Raw genomic sequence first — 25,528 nt, 5'->3', positions numbered from 1 at the left:
AAGGAAAGAAAAGGGAGGGAGACAGAGGAAAAAAAAAAGGAACCCAATTAAATTCCTTTTTTTTTCCATTACTATTTGTACCACTATCACACCAATTAGCAACATGCATCCAAAAGGCTTTTTGTTCATCTCCCTGACCTCCCTACCAAGTTTTTTCTTCCCTCGAAATGTTCCCAGGGTCCTTTCTCCCTTTTCATTCAGGCATATCCTCGCTTTCATGGCTTCCTCTGTGCTCTCTAATCCTATAAACTCTACAGTGATGAAGACACAACCATAACAATGTTTTAATCAGTGTACATGACATTTCCTCCTGTTCTAGAAGAGCCCCCAGTAATCAACTCCCAGCACACTTCCATCCTACTTTTGCTCTAACTTTCAAATACATCTGTAAATTATCTAAACTTTGGCAGAAAAGGGGAGCACATTCTGTTAAGAAAATACTCCAGGCAGAGAAGAAACCACTGAAACACACAGCTCTCTTATTTTGCATTTTGTTTTCAGCTTTGTATGTTCTACAGTATCTATCAAACAATGCCCAGCAAGCACTCAGCAACACACGGAACTGTCAAGAAAGAAATTATAGCAAAAATTAATACTTACAGCCATAATTAACTCAAAAGGGTGTTTATACACCCGCACAGGGGACTGGTACTTCTGCACCATGGCTGCAGTTTAGTGAGATCAACTCAAACCTGAAAGAGAAATTTTAAAAACCATCTGTCAGACGTAGGAAGCCATTTTCAATTTTCTCTTACAATTAGTCTGTGCGTGGTACCACGCGAGCAATTCCACAGGAAATCCTTCACAATTCCCTGACAACCTTTTTTAAGACCCAACAGGGGCCCTGAAAAGCTATATATATATATATATATACTTCTGTCAGAAATGACTTATAATTTCTTCCAAAGACAGGATAAAATTAGCACTTTTTTAGTCCGCTTTTAGTAACAAATCTCCAACATATTTTATGACTCTCTGTCAGGATGGTGACATTTCCTGTGCTGCTGAGAGAACCAAACACTGACACATCCCAGCGACAGGCAGAGAAGCATTTCCCAGTCCCCCAGCATGGTATGTGGGCTGCCCTGCTCAGAGCAGGGACCGGGAAGAAAAAAACAAACCAAGAAAGAAATACAGAGAGCACAAAAAGAGGTTAAAAAATAAGTGCTAAAAATGCTTGTGTGCAGAAAGAAGGAAAGAAAATGGATTACAAAAGCACACTGATGGATCAATGGCATTCCTTGATCATCTCAAAAAAAAAAAATTGAAACTTTTGAGGAAAGCTTATGAGATAGCTGGGGGAAAAAACTTCGAGAAAAATTCCACTATGCAGCCAGGAAAGGTTCACTGGCAACACGGAGAGGAATTACTCCGAAGGCTTCGTGCCTGCTCTGCCCAGCAAAGTGCCTGACCCGAACTCTCTCGACTGCAATTACGTTTATTGAAAAATCCTGGCAGCAGCACTCGCGTATGAACGGCGGGCTGCGAGCCAGCCTCATTTTAGCGAGAAATGGCTTTGCTACAGCGAGTTCTCTTCGCTGTTCTGTCCGGAAGGCGCTGCGGGAGCGCTCCCGGCCCCGGGGCAGCGCGGCTCGGCCCCGGCCGGAGCCAAGAACAACCGAGCCACAGGAAAGTTCTCCGGCATCCCAGCCCCGAGAGGAATTTACCCGTGACTACCCCGCAACTTTTCCTTAAAAAAAAACCTCAACCACCTGAATCAGCACAAACAGCCGCAAACCCTCTCTAATCCCCGGACAAAAAGAGTTACACAACAAAGAAACTCCGCGTTCCTCCCGCCGCGGAGGAACCGGGACACCCCGGGAGGGGACGGGACGGGGGGGACACCTGGGACAGCCCTGAGCTCTCCCGGAGGGACCCGGGACACCTGTGAGAGCCCTGAGCTCCCCCGGAGAGATCCAGGACAATTGTGACAGCCCTGAGCTCCCCCGGAGAGATCCGGGACAATTGTGACAGCCCTGAGCTCCTGTGAGAGCCCCGAGCTCCCCCCCGAGGGATGCGGGACCCCCGTGAGAGCCCCGCAGCGACCGGGACACGCCGAGAGGAGAAGGGACACGGGTGACAGCTCCGCGGTGCCCCGGAGGGCTCCGGGACACTCCGGGAGCGGACGGGACACCTGTGACAGCCCCGTGCTGCTCCAGAGGGCTCCGGGACGGGACGGGACACCCGTGCCAGCCCCGCGCTGCCCCGGCCAGAGCCGCCTGCCCGGGGCGGCCGGAGCGCAGCGGCCGCCGCGACCCGCCCGAGGACCGCGACCCCCGCCCCACCCGTACCACCACCCGCACCACCACCATCATTACCACAACCACCACCCCCCGTGCACCACGGGCAGCGCCGACCGCCCCTCGGCGCTCGCCGCAGCCAGCGCTGAGAGGAGCCGGCGGCGAGCGGGCGGACAATGGGAAAGTTGCCGCGGGGCAGGGCGGCGGGGCTGGGGGACGCGGGGCGCGGGCGGGGGGCCCCGGGAGGCTCGGCGCCGTGCTTACCGCTCGGAGCCGGCCGCGCTCTCCCCTCATGCCGCCGGGGCAGCGCCGTCCTGCGCGGGAGGGGCGCGCGCGCCGCCGCCCGTCGTTCGCGGTGCCGGGCGGGGGCGGGCCCGGCGCCTGCGCGCTGCCGGGGGCGGGGACGCGCGCGGCGCATGCGCGGTGGGCGGCGGGCGTGAGGGAGGAATGGTTCTGGTGGGGAGGAATGGTAAAAGTCATCGAGTTTCACCCCTGCCGTGGGTGTAAGGGACAGCTTGCACTAGAGCAGGTTGCTTCGAGCGCTGTCCGGCTTGGCCTTGAACGCTCCCAGGGTCACTGTTCCGTTGCACTACCTCACAACGAAAATTTCCTCCAAATGTCTGCTCACAGGATGGAGAAGACCCTTGAGATCACCGAGTCCAACCTATGACCTAACACCACCTTGCCAGTTAGACCATGGCACTAAGTGCCACCTTTCCTAAACACCTCCAGCAATGGTGACTAAACAAATCCAAACCTCCTCTCTGTCCCTGTGAAGCCATCCCCCCTTGTCCTGTTCCCTTCAGGAGCAGCAGAAGCTGAGTCAGGGCAGGTTCAGGTTGGACATGAGGGACAGTTTTCCACCCAGAGGGTGGCTGGGCACTGATCAGGCTCCTCAGGGAGGAGGTCACAGCCTGTCTGAGCTCAAGGAGCGTTTGGAGAGTGTTTTCATGGTGGGATTTTTGGGGTGTCCTGTGCAGGGCCAGGAGTTGGACTCGATGATCCTGGTGGGTCCCTTCCAACTCAGCACATTCTGTGATTCTATACAGGAAGGCTGCAATTGGCTCATCCTGAAGTCTTCTCCAGGCTGAACAATTCTCCCAGCCTTTCCTCACATCAGATCTGCCCCAACCCTCGAGTCATCTTGGTCCAATCATCACAGCTCCGTGGCCTGTGCAGAGAATTCCAGGTGGGGGTCTCACCTGCGTGGAGCAGAGGGGCAGAGTGCCCCTCGAACACACAGAGTGACAGACACACAGCACGGGTGCAGGAGGGCATGGACAGAGGGACATGGCACCTCCTGCAGCTATCTCCCATGCCCTCAGCCCCCTGAGCATCCTGGGGTCCCACACTCCTCGTGGCTCCCTCGGTGCAGGGTTCTGGGGGTTCAGGGTGGGTTTTTCAGGCTCCATCAGGGGCAAGGTCAGCTCAGGGTGATGGCACAGCACAGTTCTCCAGGGCCATGGGGCAGTGGGAGTGCAGGGACCCACCCGAGTCACTGCTGGAGCATCTCACCGCCTCTTCCCTGCCTCTGAAACCAGCCAGCATTCACCCAGCTCAGGGTGTTTGCAGTCTGGGACGCCTCAGAGAGCTCTGTCTCACACCATGAGTGGTTTAACTGTGATGTACTAAAAGCAAAAAGTACAATTGTGCTTTTTACAGTACCAAAGTATCACAAATGGTGTTAAAATAAGGACTTGAAAGCTAGGAACTCGTGTCTCTGCTCCCTTCAGCAGCACTACTGAGACATTTTGTTTACCCACAATATCTTTTATTAATGGCTCACTCCCTTAGAATATAAATCTATTAGAATTCAGAGTCATGTCCTGCCATTTTGATGCAATTCTTTCCCTAAGAAAGCTGAATTTGTGGTTACCACAAATGAGGGATTAAGCTGCCATTCTTTCTAATACAGACCTTGTGTCTTTTAAAGTTAGTCAAGCATAGCCCCTTGTCTGATCTAAACTAGTCCTTACAAGAAGTTGTTTCACATTGAGAAATTGTTCCTCTGAATCTCATTTCTCTTGTGGCACTTGGCCATTTGCCTTCATGTAGCTGGAATTAACTAGTTAACTGTAATTAGATTTAGTTATCTGATTGATATTCCATGCCATTATGCCTGCAACATCCTTTTCCTGCTCTGAAAGCCTGAGATATAATCCTACCGGCGTAGCAGGGCGAGGAATTTACGCCCACTCAGATTCCTTTTTGTTCATAACATTTCCCTCTTTAGATTCTGGGCAATGTTTTAATTCTTACTGACTGCTTCTCTTCTACTTCACCAAATGGCCAGGTAACCAGAAACCTTTATTTGCACTTTTAAAGGTATTTGGAGTTTATTGATAGAGTGAAAATCCACCATTTAATATCTAAATCAATCTTAGTCTCAGTGTTTTCTGCAGAAACAACAATCTTAGCAAAGACAGACAAAGAGTAAGATTGTAATATAGGTTTGCATTTTTCTACTGTTGTTTATTTTCCTGTTACATCTTCTCTTATGGAAGCTCCAGCCATGCATCGTTAGGAGGAATATAATGAATAAATGTGTGGGTGATTTGTTTCAGGAAAGCTGTGAGGCATGCTGGAGACTGAAGCCCAGAGGACACAGGCTGAAAGTGCAAACCGTTCCATATTTTCGGAAAATTAGGAACGCAGCCTGCTAGATATGAAGGGAAGTTTGGCCTCAGGGAGGTTATGCAAGGTCGGTCGCTTCCCTCCATCTGAGCACTTTCCCTGGATTGCATTCCTTCACGTTATGAACTTTAGTTACACAACTCGAAGCAACTGTTATCTTGATTCAGGCAATATTGCCATGGAAATTAATGAGAACTATTGGTAGTCCATCCTTTACTATTAATAATAACTAACTGAAAGTGCAGTTGCTTGGGAGCAGTGCAGGGCTGATGCATATGAGAAAAGATTCAAAACGCCTCTCAGCCGTGCTGGAATGCAGCTCAAGCTCCTGAAATTTCAGCAGGCAGGAACTTGCTCTGGTTTCTTTTGTTTGCATCCCAGGCAGTGAAGAAAAGTGAAGCCATCCTGACTTCTTACTGTCCATCAAGTCTCATCTTCAGAGCTGCTGTACTAAAGAGAGGAGATTGTCAGCAGTTCATGACAAGAGAATGTGTTCACTCAAGGTCTTGCTGCTAAGCTGTGCATTTATTAAAATATGTGGAAAAGGGATGAGAGTTTGGGTTCAGACACACTGAAGTGCTTCAAGAGCCATTCCCTCACAAATCAATCCTGTCTGAGTCAGTGGAATTTTTTATGTACTACTCACTGCATTGAAATAAATACCTGCTTCCTAAACCTTCAAAGCCATGGAAATGGTCCCAAACGATAACACTGCCAGCATGATGGAAATAATAATAAGCATGATGAGTGACAAACAGTTAATGGAACAGAGTTGTGCCCTGGGGACATTGATTCTGGTTTGCACAGAGTTTTTATTTAATGCATCACAGGCATTTCACTAGGTGTCACCATTTTTGCTTTCCCTTGTCAGTCTAGGGAGAGACAAACTGGTAAAGCTGGGTGTGAGGATGTGTGAACTCCTTCACCCCTCTTTTCTTAAAAGTAACTGTGACCCCCAAGTTCAGCAGACCTGGCTGTGCCCATCCATTACAGTTGTACATATTTTTGTGAGCTCCCTGGACAGCTTGTACTGGGGAAACAGTGAACAGGAGGAAAAATTTCTCTACATATCTCTGGAGACCTTAAAGCCCTTTATAACGGCAGGGAAGACACTAATAATCCCAAAATGCAGTATAAATACTGAGGCTCACAAAATGCCAGAGAATAAGTCACACAATAAGTCAATATGAGAAAGGAGACCAGAGCTCCTCACATCCTGGGTGGTTCCCTTATTTCCAGGTATTCCTGCCTTTTAGCTCTGCAGTAGTTTTCCACTACTCACCAGATTGGGATAAGGGTAAAATATCTCTAGACTGGCCTGTGTTCAGAGAGGGAGTGTTAATGTATGATACCTAGAGGATTTTACACTCTGTGATGAGATTTTTATTCAGGATTAAACCAGCCTTAGTTTACTGTAGTTTATTGCATGCTAAGTGAAGGTGTATTAACTTTATACCACTATTTGATTTATCTGAGCTTTCCCACAGAAAAGCCTTAAATGACCTTGCAGACTGGAGCCCTTTATTTCTTGATGCCACAAACAGGCAGAAACATGTTTTTTCCTGTCTTCTCAAGTGACTGGTAGGAAAATTGAATTGTAGCCTGGGAGCTGGCCAGGGACACCAGCTGCCAGCGCTCGGAGTCCAGCAGCTGACATCAGAGCACCGGCCCCACTGACAGCAAAGGTTACACAGACAAACATTAGCAAAACAGGACCAAGTCCTGATTCATAAAATAGATGAGCTGGGATGAGCATGGCACGTGTCCCAGCCTTATTCCCAAGCTCTGCCTGCAAAGCCTGGGCCCATCCAAGGCTCCCTGCCTCGAGTCCGTGTCGCTGCTCAGGAGCCTTGTGATGCTGAAACAAAAGTGAGCAGGTGGTGCAGGGGGGGCTGCTTGTAGGGAGATAATGAAATGTGAGGAGCTGTGGAGTGGATATTCTGGGTGAAGAATCAGATCCAGCATTTATTGCAATACCTGCGTTGGATGTTTGTAACACCTAAAAGCCTGTTAGCACTGTTTTCTTGGGGGATTGTGAGGAGCAGGGGACACCCCTCTGGGGGCTCCCACTGGGTTATTTCATCCCTTAGACATCAGGAGGTGGCACAGGTTAAAGAGAACTCACCCCTATGACCTTGTTTCTAGTAAAGGAAATAAAGGTATAGGGAATTAAGGGAAAAACATTTGGATAATAATTAATTTGCTAAGGTGTTTTATTGATGCTGAAGATGTCAAGCTTATAATAGAGGAAGCTGGAGTTGTGAGTGAGGAAGGGTTCATTAGGCTGTTGAGAATGCCCAATTTTTCTACTTGCCTTTGCAAACAGCCTTGTGTCCATGTGCCTGGTACCTGCCTGGTACCTGCCTCCCAGGGAACAGCCTGTTTCCAGTTGTCTCTTTAAGTGACTTAAAGCATTGCCAGGATCTGATCATTCATTTCTTAGAAAAAATAGGAGTCTCAGCCAAAGGCTCACAGAAACGATGAGTAAATTTCCTATAAAAATAAAAACAAAGGCTGTTTACCATCCCTCCTTCTAATGAGTCTGACAGAACAAATGCTCTCCGCTGCTTCAACAAGCATGAATCAAGCTGCTGGGTCACTCATCAGGTAGAGACTTTGTCCCTGTTTGCCTCTAACATGTTGATAATTACTATTTTTTTAACAAAAGAGGAGTAATAAGAAACAATTACTTACTATTAAAAGTATTGCACAAATCCATCTTCTTTTAAAGGATACACTGACTCCATTAGAGCTGGGTCTGCACTCTTTGGGCAAACACAGCACCTACAGTGGAGCTCTGTCAGGACAAGTTGACTTTGTGACTGCTGCTCCTCCAGCACAGTGCCTGTGTCTGTACAGCTTATTCCTGTGCCTGGAGGAAAACGAGGCATTATGAGGCACTTGCACACCAAAATAACTACCAGTATTGCTATTTTAGGGCTTATTTTTTAACTTGCAGTCTGTGGATCAGGCCTGTGCTGGCAGCCTCCGTCCACGTGTGTCTCAGAACTTGAGAAATGCAAGTTTTGTGATGCTGTTTGCAGACCCCAGAAACGCCGCTTATCGTCTCTGATCAGCATCATCTTTGCATGAATTCCGGTCCCGTATCCAAGGCAATCTCATTATTTGCTGTACACGCTCGATCTGCTGGCTAATTTCTTTCTCCTTCTCACGGGGGAGGAACCTTTCTGTGCTCCACAGGCGTGCCTGTGTTTAGGAGATTAAAGAAAGCAGGCAAGACGCATGAAGAATGCCACCCCGGCAGCAGCCTGAATGGGAGCACAGTTCCGAGACAGATGCTCCTGGAATTGAATTGTCTGTGTCGGTGACTGAGAGCTCAGTGCTCTGGAGGGGTGTGAGGCGGAGGGCACGGCCGAGCAGAGGCTGGCTGCAGCTGGGGAGCTGGCACGGTGCAGGCTGCAGCTCTGCTGATTCTGACACGGCTGCTGCATTAATCAGTCTCGGCCTCGAGCACGCTGGCTGGCTGTCCTGGAATTAATTTGGCTAATGTAGCGCGTGATGGAAAGCCACGTTTGCATTCTCTTTGCCAGGCAAGGCTGGACAGCATAGCATCCTCTGTCCCTGCTTAAGGGAACTCACAGTGGAGCTCCACTGAAGGGACACCCTCTGAGAGTGTGGCTCCATCCCCTGGGAGATGTTTAACACCTCCTGGCTCTGGTGATTGTCAGAGGGAGCCTGAGGAGACAGGGAAGACGTGGCATTGTCACAGCAGTGGCCCTGAAACCCCTGTGCAAGTGGGAGGTGTCAGAGTTGTTTCTGAGGGCAGGTTTCAGTATCAGTCTCCAAATAAGTTGTTTTGACAAAGGGGATGTTCTCCAGCACAGGATGCCTGCTTGCAGTCATGGTTACAAGCTGCTGGCTACAGACTAATGTGTGACCAATAAGTATTTAAGTTGTCTAATGAGCAGCTGTTTGATTTGCTTTTGGTCACAATCAGGCTGAGTCTGAATTTAAAAAGAGCCCAGTGATGGAAAGGACTGAAATGCTCCCTAGACAGAGACTGGAAATGAGCCCAGTGCTTTCCTTGTGCCCCATCCTCAACACCCCCCCATGCACCAGGGCCCTTGTGGGCCTTTGCTGCTCCACTTCTGTGGAGAGCAAGAAAAGAGAGAGTTATGAAGCACCCAGGAGGAGGCAAGAGGCAGGTGAGTATGGCAGTGGTGGGTGCTGAGGCAGAACCAGCCCAGCAGAGGCTCCAGAGAAGCAGAGGACAAATCTGCCCAGCAGCTCACCCAGAGACGACATCCAGCTTGGAAAGCAGATGAGGCTGCACAATAGACAGGATGATATGAAAGGGAAACCATCCCCTATCCACCAGAGCCCCAGCTAAATTAATTTAGTGTCACAGTCAGCAGGAAAGGACTTTTTGAGGGAGGCTGAGCACCCCTTTACCAGCAACCACTCTGTGAGATGCCCTGGGTGAGCAGCTGTGTGCCTCCCCTCCCCACCACTGCCCTGGCACGTTCAGGAGCACAGAGAGAGCTGGAGCTTGCAATAAACCCATTAGCACATGGATGTGAGCCACAACACGGCACTGTGCAAACTAACCCAGAAGGACGTTTGCAATGTAGGCAAGTTAATTGCCAAAAATAACCCCCAACCCACCCTGGCTGCTGCGCTTTGCCATGGGAACAATACTGTGCATGTGATCACATTCAGCAGGACACAAGCAGCCTGAGGGTCTTTTTACATTTGGCTTGAAAAGGCTAAAAATAGACCCCAAACCACATTCCTTTTTTGCATTGCCATCTCCTCTGCCTCTTCCTATTCTCTGGCACTTTTACATGCAAAGCAGGATTTGGGATCCAAGGCCCCATAATTAGACTCCAGCCTGGCAGCTGCAAGTGGAACAGCTGGAGGTGTTATTTTTATGGGTTATTAATTGACTCTATGGAAGCCCAGCAAAGAGAGAGCCAGGGAGCTGCAGTCCACAGCCACATGACAAGGTCTTAGTGACAGGAAAAGATAAAATAAAAGAGAGAATTCAGAATCCTAAAGCCGATTAGTTATAGCAATTTCTCCAAAGCTAAATATAGGGAAAAAATCCTCTCCCATCTTCAGCTCCGTTGGCGGAGATGAGAAAGCACAAGGAAGGAGATAGACAGAAATTTCATTTTTCACATAAACCCCCACGGGTTGCAGAGAGAAACTGCTGCTTTGGTGACACCCCCAACACTTCAATCCCACTGTCCCTGGCAGCTGCCCCCGGAGCAGCCCTTTGCTCAGCACTCACGAGTGCAGCTGCCCTTGCTCCAGCCTCACTGCACTGGGCAGGGGAATGACACAGGGAAGCTCTGCAGCCATCCCAGCACCAGGCATGGCCAGGCTGGCACAGTCCTGGTGTCTCTGCCAGGCACGGGGTGAGCCTGCAGAGCCCCCCTCCAAGGGGCTGAACCACCCACAGTGCCCCAAACCAAAGCAGGACAGAGCCAGGGGACTTCCTGCCTTTCCTGCAGCTGGGGACAGATGAGGCTTGGGGACAGCTGAAGCCACCTGGGGCCACAAGAGAAACCTGTCATCAAGACTGGAATAAGGAAAGGCTCTGTGTGCTGACAGGGATTGGGTCATCACCTCTGCAAAAACTATTGTACATCTAAGACCTCAGGGAAATAAATAACAGGCGGCTCCAGCAGAGGTGCTGAGAAGGTGGGAAACTGGCAGAGCATTTCAGATTTGTGGGAAATTAATTTAGCCCCAGTCTGGATGCTGACAGCCAGCAAGGCCTTCTCACCAGGACAGCCCATACTGCTGCCCAAGCTGCGGGGTCTTTGTCAGACCTCAGGTTTAACTTCTGAAAATAAATCGCTGTTGTACTGCAGAGGTAAAGCAGCAGCTCTCGCAGAGCAGAGGACAGCCAGGATCCTGGCACTCTGCATCCCCTGTGCTGGCAGCCAAAGGGGAAGGCAGTGGAAAAGCTGCTGCTGCTCAGGGGCCAAAACTCTGCCCAAGAAAACCCCTTCCTCATCAGGAGACAGGACAGTCCCATGTTCCACAGCTCCAAGATGGGGATTTCTTCCCACTTTCATCACCCACACAGCAAGAGAAGTACCCAACCCCCGCCTCCAGATGTGTCTTCACAATATTCAGTCATAGGCAGTGGTTAGAAGAGGGGGACATTTCTCTCCAACCTCCATCCTTGACACTAGACACCCCTCTGGGTGGGTTTGGGGTATTTCCAGTCCCTTCCATATTCCCAGCTGCACAGGCTCTGTATCTGGGGATAGCTGAGGGAAACCCATGTTTTGTAATCTCACCCTCTGGACACCATTTCTGTGATAACCAATCCTCTCAGACATCCCTTCAACACAAGCGTGCCCTCCTGGCCCAAACCCACCCCTGGGCTTGCTGCCAGGGCTGTTTTCCACTCCAGCCTGGCAGTGCTGGGAGTGTCCTTGGGCAGGAAGGCTCCTCTTCAAAAGCCAGCTCTGCCCCAGGCTGTGAACTGGGAAAAGCTGTCAGAGCTCCTGCCAGGGGCCAGCACTTCATTCCTGTAGGATGGGGTTGGGGTTAGGCCTTTATTTGCAGTACAGTCTGCCTGCCCAGCTCCCCCAAAACACAGCAAGGCCACAGGGCTTCCAAAATTTGAGTTTCATACTGTGATGGAGCCTTTCCCTGGGCTGGGGGTCCCCCAGGAGCAGAAGTGCCAGGGGCAGAGGGACAGCCCCAAAACAGGGTTCCCATGGGGCAGGCAGGGCTGGGTATCCAACCCCAGGGCTGCAGGGACCTTCCCCTCACCCAGTAATTCATCCCAACCAGGCAACTGCTCCGTGTCTGACAACACAGCAGCTGAACCCCCCACTGCAGGAGAGAAACCAAACACGTCACAGAGCTGTGGCTCTGCAGGGCACTGTGTCCCTGTGGTGCTGCACAGAGCCCCTCTCCAGTCCCTTTAACCCCGGCAGGCGGGCTGCAAGCACACTGCCACAGCAAGGGAGCTCAGCACCCCCTGCGTGCCCCTGCTCAGCCTGGGGAGCTGCATGTTGCTCCTGCATCCACAGGTGTGGCACTCCCAGCTCTCCCCAGGCTATTTTCCCTGGTAGGGCTCAGTCTGTGCCATCTGTGCTACCATCACACCTCTCCACGAGCTCCAAAGCCGTGGTTGCACAGGGACAGACAGCACTTTGGGGACAGCAGGAGGGGAGGAGGCTTCTTCCAGGGGGTGTCACAACCACAGGTGACAGTGCTGGAGAGCAGAGAGCTGCTGGCAGCTGCCAGGGTTGTGAAAGTCTTTGGCCTTCGTGGCGTGGGATGGGGATTTGGGAGCAGAGCACATCAAGTGAGCTGAAGACAGTGACATTTTCCTTCCCAGCTGCTCCATCCATGCCCACGCAGCTGGTGGGATGACTCTGTGCAACTAATGATGCAATGTGATTAGTAAACAAATCATGCATTTGCACCAGGAAATACAAAAAAAAAGAAGAGGAAGAGGAGAGAAAAGAAAGAAAACAAGTCACATTTTGGGCTGGCAGCAGGCAGCAGTGAGCTCTTTAAAAATCTGCTGAGGAAGGCACTTGCACAGCACATGGTTTGGGCGGATCAATGAAGCTGCAAAGCAGCCTGGCAGGCACACAAATCCACTTTCTAATGAAATTTACAGCAAGTGGAATTTAGGTCACTACTCGGAAGCATTCAGTTTATTCCAGGCAGCTTTTAAAATATTTAAGAAATAGCTGTCAAATTAAGCTTCCTCACCTCTGACTGCGAGGTCCAGCTTGAAGCCATGGCAGATTTCTTAGCTATGGCTTAAAAATATATATATATTTTTAAGCTTTCTTTTCTTGCCCCCTCCCTCCATCACCACAGCACAGGGATTGGTATCAACTCTTGCCATGCAGTCCTGGCTCTGCTGGGAGCTCTGAGGATGCTCAGGCTGTGCCCAGCCCCATCCTTCCCCAGGGACAGGCAGTGAGACACCAGACGTGTCCTTCCTGCAGCCTGTGCCCAAAGGACTTGAGCTGCTGCAGCCAGACCTAAAAACAGCTCTTGAGGGAGCAGCTAAAAGCAGCCTCTCAGCAGCAGAGGTGAGCCTTGGGCTGCACTGCGGGTTGCTGGTGCCATTCCCAGATGTCACACTCCAAGACAGCTGCCAGAGCATCTTCGGTGGGGGGTGGAGGGAGAGGAAAGGTGGCAAACAGGCAGTTCTCTGGCTGCTAACCCAGCAGAAGTGGCCACAGCCCTCACTCTGCACACTCACAATTCCTGCAGAGATCAGAGCAGGCCAGACATTCACACTTCCAACCGGGCAATGTTCAAACCCTTACATAACACAGACAGTGGGAGCTGATTGCTGCCCCAGCTTTAGGTCCAGCCAGGCACAGAGCTCAAAGTTCTTCCAGCCTCAGCACAAACCAGGAGCAGAGCAGGGGAGAGCAGAAGGCAGCCCTGGAGTGGGGCTGGGCTCAGTGCAAGGGGAGACACCACAGGCACAGGCAGGCCCTCTCTGGGCTGTGCTTTGGAGGATAAAGAGGTTTGCCCATAGCTCACCAACCTGCTCCACCTTGGCAGCTGCCCTCAGCTTGTTCCCCACAGCCTGGGCATCTCCCCTGCCCACAGGGAGGGGTGCTCCCCTTGCACAGGGTCTGACCAGATCCCAGCACAGCCCCAGTGCTCAGGATGTGGCCTGGCTGCAGTTGAGGTGTAACACAGGTGCCTGTGCAAACACCTCTGCCTCCTCCCTCATTATACACATAAATATCCATTTCATGCTCAGCTGATGGAGGATTTGGTTGGCTGGGTGATGATCCTGGCTGCTGCTCCACAGCTGGCTCTGTACCAGGCTCTGGCTCTGGGGACACGGCCTCTGAGCTCCCTCCTGGCCATGGATGAGCACACCAGAGCTCACTCAGACACCATCCCTGTGTTCATCCCGGCCCTTCTTCCACCTCCTTGTCTCTCCTGACAGTTCCATGTCCATCCCTCAGCCCTTCTCCCCCACTTGTCCACAGGGATTTTATTGAGTCTGGAAGAAGCGATCCTTGGATATTATCCAGCTCTCTGGGATCCCTCTAGGGCATTTACCCATAGGATTCCTCCAAGAAGGTCCCTGCAGAGGGCAGTTAGCTGTTCCCATGCCCAGGCTCTGACTGGCAGCACATGGAGGCCTGGGTTCTCCTGATACCACAGAGCTGCACATCCCACCTGCCTGTGGAGCTGCTCCCCTCCCAGATGTTTCCAGCTCCAAAACATCTGCAGATCCATAGGACACCAGCAGCTGGAGAGGAGCCTGTGCTCCTCCACAGCCACAGCACCAGCTACTCACCCAGACACCCAGCCCTCCTCTGGCCGCTCCCTCAGGCACTGACTGCTGCAGCAAGGCAGCACTGCTGGGCCCAGTTCTGCTCAGGATTTCGTTCTTAATGAGACACTTGGAGGCAGAATTCAGCAAGGAAGAAATCCTATACCTGGCCAAGGAGCCAGCCTGCAGCTGAGCAGCACTTCCTACAAGCACAGGGAGCACACACAGCCCAGCAAGCAGCGCGGGCTTGTGGAATTTCACAGCACACTGGTGTTCTGCTTGGCTTGGGAAGGTTGCAGAGCAAGTGGAAATTCCCTCCAGGAAGGGAAATCTAGCAGCCAGGCTCTTTTGCAAGTAAAACATTTGTTCCTGCTGTTTAGATAGGAGAGGGAACTTGGAATGTGCAAGTTATCCCTCCAGGAGCTGGGCACGACCTGATCCAGCCCAGAGCAGAGCTGCCTCCCTGCACTGCAGCTGCTCCTCCTGGCTGCAGGCTGCCCGGGACAGCCCTGGCACGGCAGCTGGGCAATGCAGCCTGGGCTGCTGCCAGGGCACGGAGCAGGACCTCCCGAGGGATGTAATCCTGCCACGGCCTGGCTGCCTGCACAGAACAGAAAGGCTCCCGGTTTTCCCATTTCCCTGAAAACAAAGGATTCTGCGGAGCTCCACACCCTCTAGTGGAGGCGGGAGCTCGGCACACCCAAATCCCAAATAATCCCAAATCCCACAGCACTGCCGAGCTCAGTGCAGGACCCGACTGCCTGACAGCTCCCCAGGCAGGGCTGGGCACATCCGCAGGGTGTGACAGCGCCGGGGACAGTGCCGGTGTCACTTCTGCACAGCCCCTGCAGCAGGTAAACACCTGCCTACAGCGCTCAGGCACAAAAGGACTAAACAACAACAAAGAAAGTTAACTTTGAAAAATGGATTTTATTCATGTTCACCATCCAGTTAGGCACAACTGCTTTCTATAACCCACAGGAAAGCTGGAGGGGGGATTTTTACAAGAGCATGGAGTGCCAGGACAAGGGGGAATGGTTTCAACAGGCACAGGGAAAGGTCAGATGGGGTATTAGGGAATTAGGGAGGGTGGGAGGCCCTGGCACAGGGTGCCCAGAGAAGCTGTGGCCACTTCTGCAGGGTAAACAGCCAGAGAAGCTGTGGACATATTCAAGGCCAGGCTGGACTGGGCTTGGGCAACCTGGGATAGTGGAAGGTGTCCCTGCCCTGGCAGGGGGTGGAAGGAGAGGGTCTCCATGGTCCCTTTCAGCCCAAACCCCTCTGATTCTGTGATAACCCAAAAAGACCACACAGGAATTACCAAACTGCAAGAGCAGCTCTCACCATCCTGCAGAATCACCTCCTGGTCGAGCCACCTGAAAATAAAAAACCAAGATGTTCAGCCAGGAATGCTAAAGCCAGAGCCCCTGTCCTACAGATCCATCTCCTCTGGATCAGTGTTAACTGAGGCATCACCCACCCCAGCTCCCCCTAAAATCCTTCCCAAAAGCATCCCTACCACGAGCACTTCCAGAGCCCCACCACCCATCCCACAGCAACAACAAACTGCAAAAGCACTTGTAGTTATTTTGGCAAGGAACGTTTGCCAGGAGGCAGGATCACCGTGCTGCCAGGCTCCCAGCACAGGCACACCCCCTCCCTTCCCACACCTGCCAGGGCACACGGGCCCCTGAGGTGTCCCCAGGTGAACCCCCGGCTGCAGGGGAGAAACCAGACATGTAAACAAGAGAGCAAAGTACACAACTTCCAACAAAACCTTGCATTTGCTCAAGTGCAGAAACCACCTTATCACTGCTCCCTGCTACGTGGGGAACAAAGTTGCAACTCAAACAGCATCTAGTGATAAATCAAGTACCCAGGTTCTCATTTCCATACCTGAGAGAGCACCGGTTTGATTTTGCAAGACATTTTCAAAAAGACATTCAGCACACATTAAAAATCCCCAATCTAACCCGTTTTCCCTTGGATTAGGGGCGCAGCTGTTGTATGCAGTATCATACATGACCATCAAAATGCTTCATGAATGTTCACACCTGTTACTGCACAGGAGAGGTCCAGCACGGAGCCCACCTGGGAGCTGCTCTCGGGCACGGGTGAGGCTGGCTGGTACCACCCAGCAGCCCTTCCCCAGCCCACAGACCCCACACCCCTACCCAGGAAGGCTCCCACGACTCACCTGGCGCTCCCTCACCTCAGGAATGGAACCACCGAGTCCCACCCGTGTGGGGCTGAGCCCCGGCAGGAAACCCTGTGACACACAAAGCTCTGGGACAGTCACAGCAAAAACACATCCTGCTCTGGCTGCTGGCCCTGCAGCCCCCTGCCCGCCACACACCTCACCCCTCACGGGCCCCACTCTGCTCTCCCCAGGGAGCAGCCACACCCCAGCCCACCTACAGACCTGCTACACAGTCCCAAAGCCCCCACAGACCCCAAACCTTGCCTCCCCAGCCCCTCACTGACCCGCACTACACCCCAACATCCCCCTGCACCCCCACAGCTGCCTCCCCAGAACCCCACACCCTGTCCCCCAGGCCCTCACTACCCCCCTCACTGCATCCCAAGCCCCCCAAACCCTGCCCCGGCCTCCTCAACCTCACCCCATCCTCCAGCCCCACTGCAGCACCCCTGCAGCCCCACACCCTTCCCCCGTACCTCAACACCCGCCACCCTGATCCCAAACCCGCTCTGCACCCCCAAACCCTGCACTCCAGTACCTCGCTTCACCCCGCTCCGCACCCCTCCAGCGCCGCAAACCCCGAGTCCCCCATGCCCCATTACCGCCCCCATGCCCCATTACCACCCGCAGCCCCCATTACCGCCCTCCTGCCACCCACACTCTGCCCCCGGCCCTCATTAACCCCAGCGCTCCACACCCCCCTATTCCATCTCGCCCTGCCTCCTCGCCGCCCCCAACACCCCACACACCCATCACGCCCGCCATGGCCCCGGCTCTCCCTCAGCGCCCCCGGGCCCGCCATGGCCCCGGAGCTCCCTCAGCCCACGCGGCCGGAAGGGCACCGAGAGCAGCCGCGGCCCAGAGCGCCGCGCGGGGCACGGCCCGCCGGGGACAGCGCCCTTGTGCGGCGGGAGCCGGGAGCGCAGCGGCGGCCGGGACCCGCCGGGAGCGAAACCCGGGAACGGGACAGGAACGGGAGAGGAACGGGACAGGAACGGGACGGGAACGGGAGGGGAACGGGAACGGGAGGGGAACGGGAGGGGAACGGGAGAGGGCCCTCCGGGAGCGGAGCCCAGCGCTGTGGCCTCGGGAGCGGCAGAGAACGGGACCCCGAGCAGCTCGGAACGGCCCGACCTGGCAGGGTTTGGCTTTGGAGCTGCTGGTGCCGAGGGAGCCCCGGAGATGCTCCAGGGCTGGAATCAAGGAGATGCTCCAGGGCTGGAATCAAGGAGATGCTCCAGGGCTGGAATCAAGGAGATGCTCCAGGGCTGGAATCGTGGAGATGCTCCAGGGACTGGAATCAAGGAGATGCTCCAGGGCTGGAGTCACTGAGATGCTCCAGGGCTGGAGTCATGGTGATGCTCCAGGGCTGGAATCGTGGAGATGCTCCAGGGCTGGAGTCACTGAGATGCTCCAGGGCTGGAGCCCCTCGGCTCGGGAGCCGGGCTGGCAGAGCTGGGAGTGCTCACCTGGAGAAGAGAAGGCTCCAGAAGAGCTCAGAGCCCCTGCCAGGGCCTGAAGGTGGCTTATGGAAAGATGGAGAGTGACTTTTTATACAGGCAGATAGTGATAGGGCAAAACAGAATAGTTTTACCCTAAAAGGAGTGAGGAAGAATTCCTCCCTGGGAGAGTGCTGGCACAGGGTGCCCGAGCAGCTGTGGCTGCCCAGGATCCCTGGAAGTGCCCAAGGCCAGTGGGAACATCCATGGCAGGATGGAATGAGATGGGCTTTTACATCCTTTTTGACTGAAATCATTCCATGATTCCACTATTATAATCCTCCCCAAAGGCAAAATCTCTGCACACAGAGAGTTCAGAGGCTGTTCTTGGCTGGAGCTGAAACCACAGGGCAGTTAATACAGAGTAAATCACTGTTTTGATTTAATATTCTGCTGATGGTTCTCAAGGCTGCCTGTTTATGTTGAATTGTGCTTCACTTTCAACGACTCTGACAGCCCCGCTCCTGGCTGAGAGAGAAGCTTTCAGCACAAATACAGGTATCTCTCAAGAAATTTAATCACAATTTTCCCTCCAAGACATTCTGGTATAAACAGCCTGGGAGCAGAAAACCACTCCAACACACAAGCAGTAACTTGCTCCCTGATGGCTCATTAAAAACGAAGCAGTGTTTAGTTTTATTTCTGCAGTAACACATTTTAGCAGACCTCTTATAAAATATACATACAGGTCCAAGCCGTGCAAAACTGGATGGGAGGAGCAGCTGGGAACACCCAGCACCACACCACCAGCAAACAAAAACTCATTTTTTTGCCCATTAAAGCTTAGTGCAGCCTCTGGGAGCTGGCACAGCCACACAGGGACAGGTTTGTGCCACAGGGACAGGTTTGTGCCACCAGCCCAGCCCCACGCTGAGCAGGTAATTCCACACTCACATTCCCCTGCAGTGGGTGCCTGCACTGCTCAGGGCCTGCTCTGAATACTGAGCTCTTCATTTCCTCGTGATTTCCCTTGTAAACACACAGCAGGAGTGTTCTACAAATACCCAGGAACATCTTCCCAGTCCCCCTGAAAGCACAGGGCACGATCCCTGCTTTGCACAAAGCATTGTGAGCAGGAGGATGAATGAAAACACAAATACCCGCAGATCTGAGGAGCTGACTCTGCAAAAGCTGCTTTTGTGCTTCTCAGAGTACAAAGCTGCCCCTTGACCAGCCCAGGGATGTCCCCTCTCCCAACACAGCCCTGCTTTTCATGCCTTGCTGGTTTAATGCTGAAGTCATAATGCTCAGTGTTCTTTTTTTTTTTCTCCTTACAGATTCGTAGAATCTTTGAGGTTGGAAAAGACCTCCAAGATAATCAAATCCAACTGTGATTGCAGTGAAATCCTTTAGGGGTGCTGGGTACTCAGAGCACAGTGGGAGACCCCTGGTGATGCCTCAGGTTTAGCTTTTCTATTTTTCAGATTCTGTGCTGCTTTAGTGTGTGGGTCTGGGTTCACATCAGGGGATGGCGAGCTCTGTGCACAGAGCAGGGAGACAAAACAATTCCTGCTCCAGCTGGGCTCCAAGGATAAATGATCCAAATCTCAGCCCAAGAGCACAAACACAGTGGGCTGGAGAGAGGAAAACAAGCAGGATGGGATTGCATGGGCTAAAACTGTAATTAGACAATTAACTCCAAGATGCAAATGGAGCAGAACTTGTAAAAGTGAGAGACCCCATGACTGCTCGTGCATTTTGGGACCATTTTGGTTCATCTTGGGTGCAGCCCTGGCTGGGCTCTTGTGCTGCCCAAGGTGGATCCACGGAGGCCTGTGAATAAATCCCTGCTTTATTCTTTAGCTCTGTCCAGCCTCTGCTCTAGCTCAGCCTGGAGGCATCCCTGGAGCCAAATGAGCCACCCAGGCTGTGCTGGCTCCCCAGGCACACTCCGAGCCCCCACAGCCTTGTTTGCCACCAGCCTGGCAGGGAGTGGAGGGACAATCCCAACACCCCACTGTGGGCAGGGACAGCCACCCATTCCCTCCCTGGCCCAGGTGGGTGTGTGCAGAATAAATGCATTTCACACTCTTCCACGAGTTTTATTTGTGAGGGTAAAAGCATTTCACACCTGTGGCATTCACATTCCCTGAACATGATCCCTTCACCCAGGGTTTTTCTCCTGGGAAGCTGAAAGGCAGCAAGAGAGGCCTCGGTGAAAAGGAAAACAATTCTTATCTCATTTGCTTCTCCTGTGTTGTGCTCATGTGGAATGTGTTTGGAGATTGTTTACCCACAGGTGATTGTTTCGTTGGGTTCTGCTGTGAGTTGTTTTCACTCTTTGGCCAGTCAGGGCCAAGCTGTGTCAGGACTCTGGAGAGAGTCACAAGTTTTCATTATTATCTTTTCATTATTATCTTTTCATTTCATTATTATCTTTTGAGCATTCAGTAAATATCCTTTCTGTATTCTTTAGTATAGAATAATGTATATTTAATATAATATAGTATAATAAAGTAATAAATTAGCCTTCTGCTAAGGTGGAGTCAGATGCATCATTCTCTCCCCCTCGTTGGTGACCCTGCCTTTACAATACACTCCTGTTTCTGCAAATCCTGCCCAGCTCTGGCCAGCTGGAAACTCTGTGTATCTCATTTGTGCAGCCCTGCCTGGCTGATGGCAGGGACACTGCTGAAAACAAACATTCCTTTTTTTTCCTCTTTTGATAAAAGAAAACAATACCTCTCTGAGATTTACACAGCAGATCAAGCATAAACCTGAATTCTCTCCCTCCTCTCTTTCTCCAGGGAGCAGATAATGGGTGGATGTCTCCATCCCTCTGCTTTGTTCCTCATCACCCAGCTTGGCAGCTTTGGTTGCTGTTAAACCACACTCACACCCCTTGACATTTAAAGGGCTGTTTGATTGCTGTCATAGTCCTCTACGTGGATCCTTCAACCAGTTCCCTCCTCCTCTTTCCACCAATGATGGATTTCCTGGTTTACTCCACAGTAATTTGCTTTGCTTCCTTTTTATCCCAATTTCCCACATTTCCCTCTCTCTTTCCCCATTTCTGAGGTACTTGAGAGGTACAGACTTCCTGAAATTCCTGATACCTAAGATTCCCCTCTAATGTACAACACTCCCTTTTAATTTTTAATTCTTACAGAATTTAGGATTTTCCCCATTGTTTCTCTCATCTTTCAATATCCAGTTTCATTTATCAGCAAACCTGCAGTTTGTTCATAAAAGCAAATCATTTTCCATTCATCAATCAGTGGAATCCCTCCCACTGTTTCTTGTATCTCTCAGTGCTGGTTTTATCTACCAGCAGACCCACAGCTTGTTTGTAAAGACAAATCTGCTATTCCTCTCAGTGCCAGTGCCTGTCTGGGGCTGTGGGATTTTTAGGGATGTGTGTTTGGTGGAACAAGAGGGAAACATGGGAAATTGGGATAAAAAGGAGGCTGTGTCCTCCAAAAATTGGAGAGACCCCAGGGGAATGCCCCATGGCCTCTCCCTTTATTTGAATAAAGTAAAAGGACTCCTCTCTCTCCTTTATGGACATAAACCTCTGATGTTTGTGGATTAACGTTCCTAACAGCACCGCTCACAGAGCTCCCACACCCCCAGCTGCCTCCCCACCACCCCAAAAATCTGCTTAACGGGGCCACAGATGCGCGGGAGACGCTTCCAACGCAGACGTCAAGGATGAGTTGGTGCCCTTTGCAATCTCCTTCTGCTGCATTCCTATAGAGTGTGGCCAATTTGCATAATAAACATGAGCTATAAATGTCAAAATCGGCCACATCCACGTCTTATTTTCAGTTCAGGCTCTGATTGCATCTTTTTGACTCTGACTTGCCTTTGCAAATAGCTGGAGCCCGGCGCTCTGTGGCTGCTGCCTTCCTGGATCCATGGGCTGCAGAGCCAGCATCCAACGTCCTTGGGCCACCCCAGAGCTCCTGCCTTCCCTGCAGATGGAATTTCATGGCTCTGTCACTGCTGCCTGGGCCCAGGGAGGAGGGAAAAGTGTTGGGCCAGGAGGCAGAGCAGGACGGCAGCCTGGGGAGGTGGGGGCTCCTCCTCATGCCAGGAGGGAAACTGAGGCAGGACCCATCAGGGATCAGGGTCTCCATGGCAGATCCACGCTGCAGATCAGGGTCCCCAGTGCCACCATTGTCCCACCTTGCTCTGCACCATGTCAAGTGCCAGGAGCATGGGAAGATGTGGATTTTCCAAAATGGTGTTTTTTCAGGTGCAGGGTGAGGAGAGACAGCTTCAAATCCTGGCACCTTCCAAACTTATCCATGCACTCCTCTCCTGCTGAGCTGAGGATAAACCCCAAATCCTACACAAACCCACCTGCTGCTCTCCCTGGGGGCCAGCATCCCACTGCATCCCATGCGGGACACTTTGAGCCTTGTCCCTAAACATTTCCAGATCCCTGCAGCACGCTCCTCGCTCCACTCTTCAAATGCAAATGAGGATTTGCAGGAAGCCATTTGATTCACGGGTTCATCCTTTATTTTGGCAGATAGCATCAGTTAAACGCCTGCTTATTTCTGCTTTCTGAGAACAATATAAACCACTTAAGTACACATGCAAGACAGACTGAGCCCGAAGTGCTTATGAGCTGTTTGATTTACCGAGGTGTCTTTATCTGTGCCGAGTATCTCACAAAGTCATTTATTATTTAGCAGTAAATTAAAGTAGAGGATCTGTGATTTTCAACAACAGAAATTAATATCCCAGCACTCCTTTGTACCATATATATTTATAATTTAGAGCAGTGGAACTGGCCAGACCATCCGTTTCCTTTCTCCCTTGTTACCTGCTGATCACTGCTGTATAGCAGGAATAAAAAATGGCCTGGCAGGAGAGACACTCCAGCAGGAAAGGGTAGTTTTAAATTAAAAGTCCAGTTTTTGTGGTTCTCCAGAGGCCCCCTTTGCTTCCCACTGCCCTCCTGCACACATCACTTATGGCTAATAAAGTGAGCAGGCAGCAACCTGGCCTTGAGACAGCTGAGTTTTAACCTCACTGCTTCTGTGCTTGGTGAATAATAATAACAATAACAAAAATATAAATATAGTATAATAAAATTGTTGTTATTATTATTAAAATATTAATAATTTATTATTACTACTACTACACCTGCAAGCCTTGGAAACACACGCTGTTGAATTCTTTGCCCATTTGTTTGCAGTAGAGGGGTGACCAGGGGTGGTACAAACTCAGAATTCCAGAACAGTCAGGGCTGGAAGGGCCCTCTGGAATTCAACCCTGCTGCCAAGGCAGAGTCACCTGGAGCAGGGGACATGGAAACACTTCCAGGTGGGTTTGGAATGTCCCCATAGTGTGACTTTAGGAGCAAGACTGGGGTGTCACATTGGGGACAACATGCCTGGAGCTCCAACCCCTTCCTTTGGGTCTGTGCCAGCTCACAGCTCACATCAGCAGCCTGGTGCCAGGTTCAAGAGCAGTATCATGGCCAGAAAGTTTTATGGGCTGTGTCGGGCTCTGGCTGACACAAAGCAGCCAATAATTTATTGCAATCTCATGTACTACAAAGGCAAAACATGTCCCTCTTGGATGGAGCTCTGCGAGCCTGAGGGATAAATCAGCTCCAGCAGGGAGCAAAGATGAGAAAAGCAGAAAAAAAAGACCCAAAATGTTTTACTTGGATCCTTTGGAAGGAGGGAGAGAGGGCAAATGCCCTCCTGGTGTGGGTTGTGTGGGCTGTGCTGTGGTTTCTGAGCCCTGCCTGCACCTCCAACATCTTCCATCACCTCTTGTCTGTGCCCACATGAGCACCTCGTCCTCCTGGAGCCCACCTGGGCTGCAGAATGAGGAGGTTTTGTCCCCCAGAGCTGGGGAGGGGCCAGGGCTGTGCCCCAGGGGCCATCTGGGGGTGGCAGGGGTGCACTCAGCAGCCACTCATTCCTTATTCCATATTCCATATTCCTGCCTGGAGAGGAGGCATGGCCACAGCACTGCCCTCAGCTCTGGCACAGGGTTTGTGCTTTTGGCCAACAAATCCATCCTCTGGAACAATCCCAGGCACTCAGCTCTGCCTGAGATGCTGCCAGGAGGAGCAGCACCCGTGGGTACTTTGTCCAAGCACCACCCCAACCCACACGGAGCAGCACAACCCAACCTCCCCAAACCTACAGAGGGGCTTCACTGCACCAGGGACCAGAGCTGCTCACACCAGGGCCAGTGCCCCTCTTGCCATGATGGTTCTGCCACAAGATGGGCTCCCTGGCCTGCTGATCCCTCATTTCCAGCAGTGTCTCGGGCTCAAAGGTGGAGCTGGGTGTGTGTTCTGTCCCCGTCTGTCACAGCTGGGGCAGTTCTCTGCTGTTCACTGGGCAGTTTTTTCTTTATCTCTCCCACAGCCAATCCTCCCTCCAGCAGATCTCTGCTGTCCATGGCCAGGGAGTGTCCCTGCAGGGCTGATCAAATTCCAGCATCCCATGGGGAGATGCTCCGCCCAGGGCAGGAGCCAAGCATTCCTACCTGGATACAATCTGAGCCTGGAACAGCACAGCAGCCTTTGCCCACTGCATTCCCAGAGGAGCAGCTTTCTTCTGCCCTGCATTCCCAGAGGAAGAGCAGGCCCATGTCCAGCAGCCCTGGAGCTGCAGAGGAAAACTCCCCCCTTGTGCAGGATCCCTGCTCCAGCAGAAGCACAGCTGGCACTGCAGGAGGGCTGAGCCCCCATGGGATGGGACTGTGCCACCACCCTGACACACAGGGGTCAGTTCCAATTCTGGCTCTGCCAGTGGTTTGTTTTCTTTTTTGCACTATTGCATTTGTATTTTAATTTTTCTAGTACAGAACTGTTATTTCTACTCTCATATCTTCGCCTGAGAGCCCCTTAATTTCAAAATTATAACAATTCAGAGGGAGAGGGTTTACATTTTCTATTTCAGGAGAGGCTCCTGCCTTCCCTAGCAGACACCTGTCTGTTCAAACCAAGACAACCACATTTGCTCACCACAGTCTCACAGCCTGGATTGCTCCCAAATTATACGTGTGCCCTTCAATTTCTCAGTTAAATTAAGAGAGTTGTTTTTCTTGCAGCCAACCAGATAAAAACATGGAGAGACATCAGGAAACTCAGCCTGTAACAAGTCACAGTTTTCCTCTCCCTTCTCCTCCATGTGGAGAAATTTCCAAGGTGAATCCATGGCAGTGTTATTTGTCTTTGTTTTTGAGAAGAAAAGCAAGCTGATTTAAAGCAAACAAAAAGCAGAAGCTGTGGAGTTCCCGAGGCTCCCTTGCAGGAGTTCCAAGGGAAAAAAAGGAATAAAAAACTGGAAACGTTAGAGCAAGACATTTAAGCTTTGAAGACCATATCAGTTATGGATGAATTAAACCAGACAGTAATGAGCACTGAAAGCTACAGTACCTGAGGAGATGAGGAAAATTGGTTTCTTCATGCTCATCAAGCCCTTCCAGGGATGCTCCTGGCAGGATGGGTTTGGGGGCCAGGCTCTGTGCAGTGTCTGCAGGGGCTGAGCTGGGACAAGGGTTATCCTCAGGAGAAACGCTGCTGCCTCCTGGTTTGGGATTGCAGCCCACCCTGGGAGCCCTGCCCGCAGCAGGAATGGGACAGCAGCCTCTCTGCTCCCCCAGGAACTGTGCTAATCCCCAGAAAGATGCCACTTGGAGGTGGAGATAAGGAGAGAGCACAAAACTCCTCCAGGAGCCTTGGGAGGCACCTGAAGTTTATCTGCTCGGCGTCTGCTGG

The 25,528-nt window shown here is 51.8% G+C and overlaps 1 protein-coding gene, 2 long non-coding RNA genes and 1 other non-coding gene across 5 annotated transcripts in view; 1 reads left to right on the top strand and 3 right to left on the bottom strand.

Moving 5' to 3' along the window:
* Window positions 1-2,650, bottom strand: part of SEC14L1 (SEC14 like lipid binding 1) — a 39,845-nt gene extending 37,195 nt beyond the window's left edge. Inside the window, exons 1-2 of the mRNA XM_064395271.1 lie at window positions 2,505-2,650; window positions 601-692 (exon numbers count right to left, since the gene is read on the bottom strand). Of these exons, the coding sequence (XP_064251341.1) occupies window positions 601-663 (63 nt within the window). The 5' untranslated portion in view covers window positions 664-692; window positions 2,505-2,650. The remainder of the gene's footprint in view (window positions 1-600; window positions 693-2,504) is intronic.
* A 21-nt stretch (window positions 2,651-2,671) lies between these two features.
* On the top strand, window positions 2,672-6,037 carry LOC135284036 (uncharacterized). 2 transcript variants are annotated; one of them, XR_010349583.1, is made up of 3 exons: window positions 2,672-3,193; window positions 3,290-3,429; window positions 4,805-6,037. It is a non-coding gene; the product is annotated as an uncharacterized LOC135284036 (long non-coding RNA). The 2 variants fall into 2 exon arrangements; XR_010349584.1 differs by adding an exon at window positions 4,474-4,533 and having other exon boundaries at window positions 2,672-3,429.
* A 9,003-nt stretch (window positions 6,038-15,040) lies between these two features.
* LOC135284101 (uncharacterized) lies at window positions 15,041-16,575 on the bottom strand. The gene is made up of 2 exons (XR_010349609.1): window positions 16,328-16,575; window positions 15,041-15,506 (listed from the first exon to the last, which is right to left on the bottom strand). It is a non-coding gene; the product is annotated as an uncharacterized LOC135284101 (long non-coding RNA).
* On the bottom strand, window positions 16,132-16,287 carry LOC135284480 (small Cajal body-specific RNA 16). The gene has a single exon (XR_010349860.1). It is a non-coding gene; the product is annotated as a small Cajal body-specific RNA 16 (non-coding RNA).
* Window positions 16,576-25,528: the final 8,953 nt, after the last annotated feature.

Source organism: Passer domesticus, chromosome 20, assembly GCF_036417665.1.
Source record: "Passer domesticus isolate bPasDom1 chromosome 20, bPasDom1.hap1, whole genome shotgun sequence".
NCBI classification, from domain to species: domain Eukaryota; kingdom Metazoa; phylum Chordata; class Aves; order Passeriformes; family Passeridae; genus Passer; species Passer domesticus.
The sequence above is the reverse complement of the archived record's forward strand: the minus strand, read 5'-3'. Positions and strand labels throughout refer to the sequence as shown.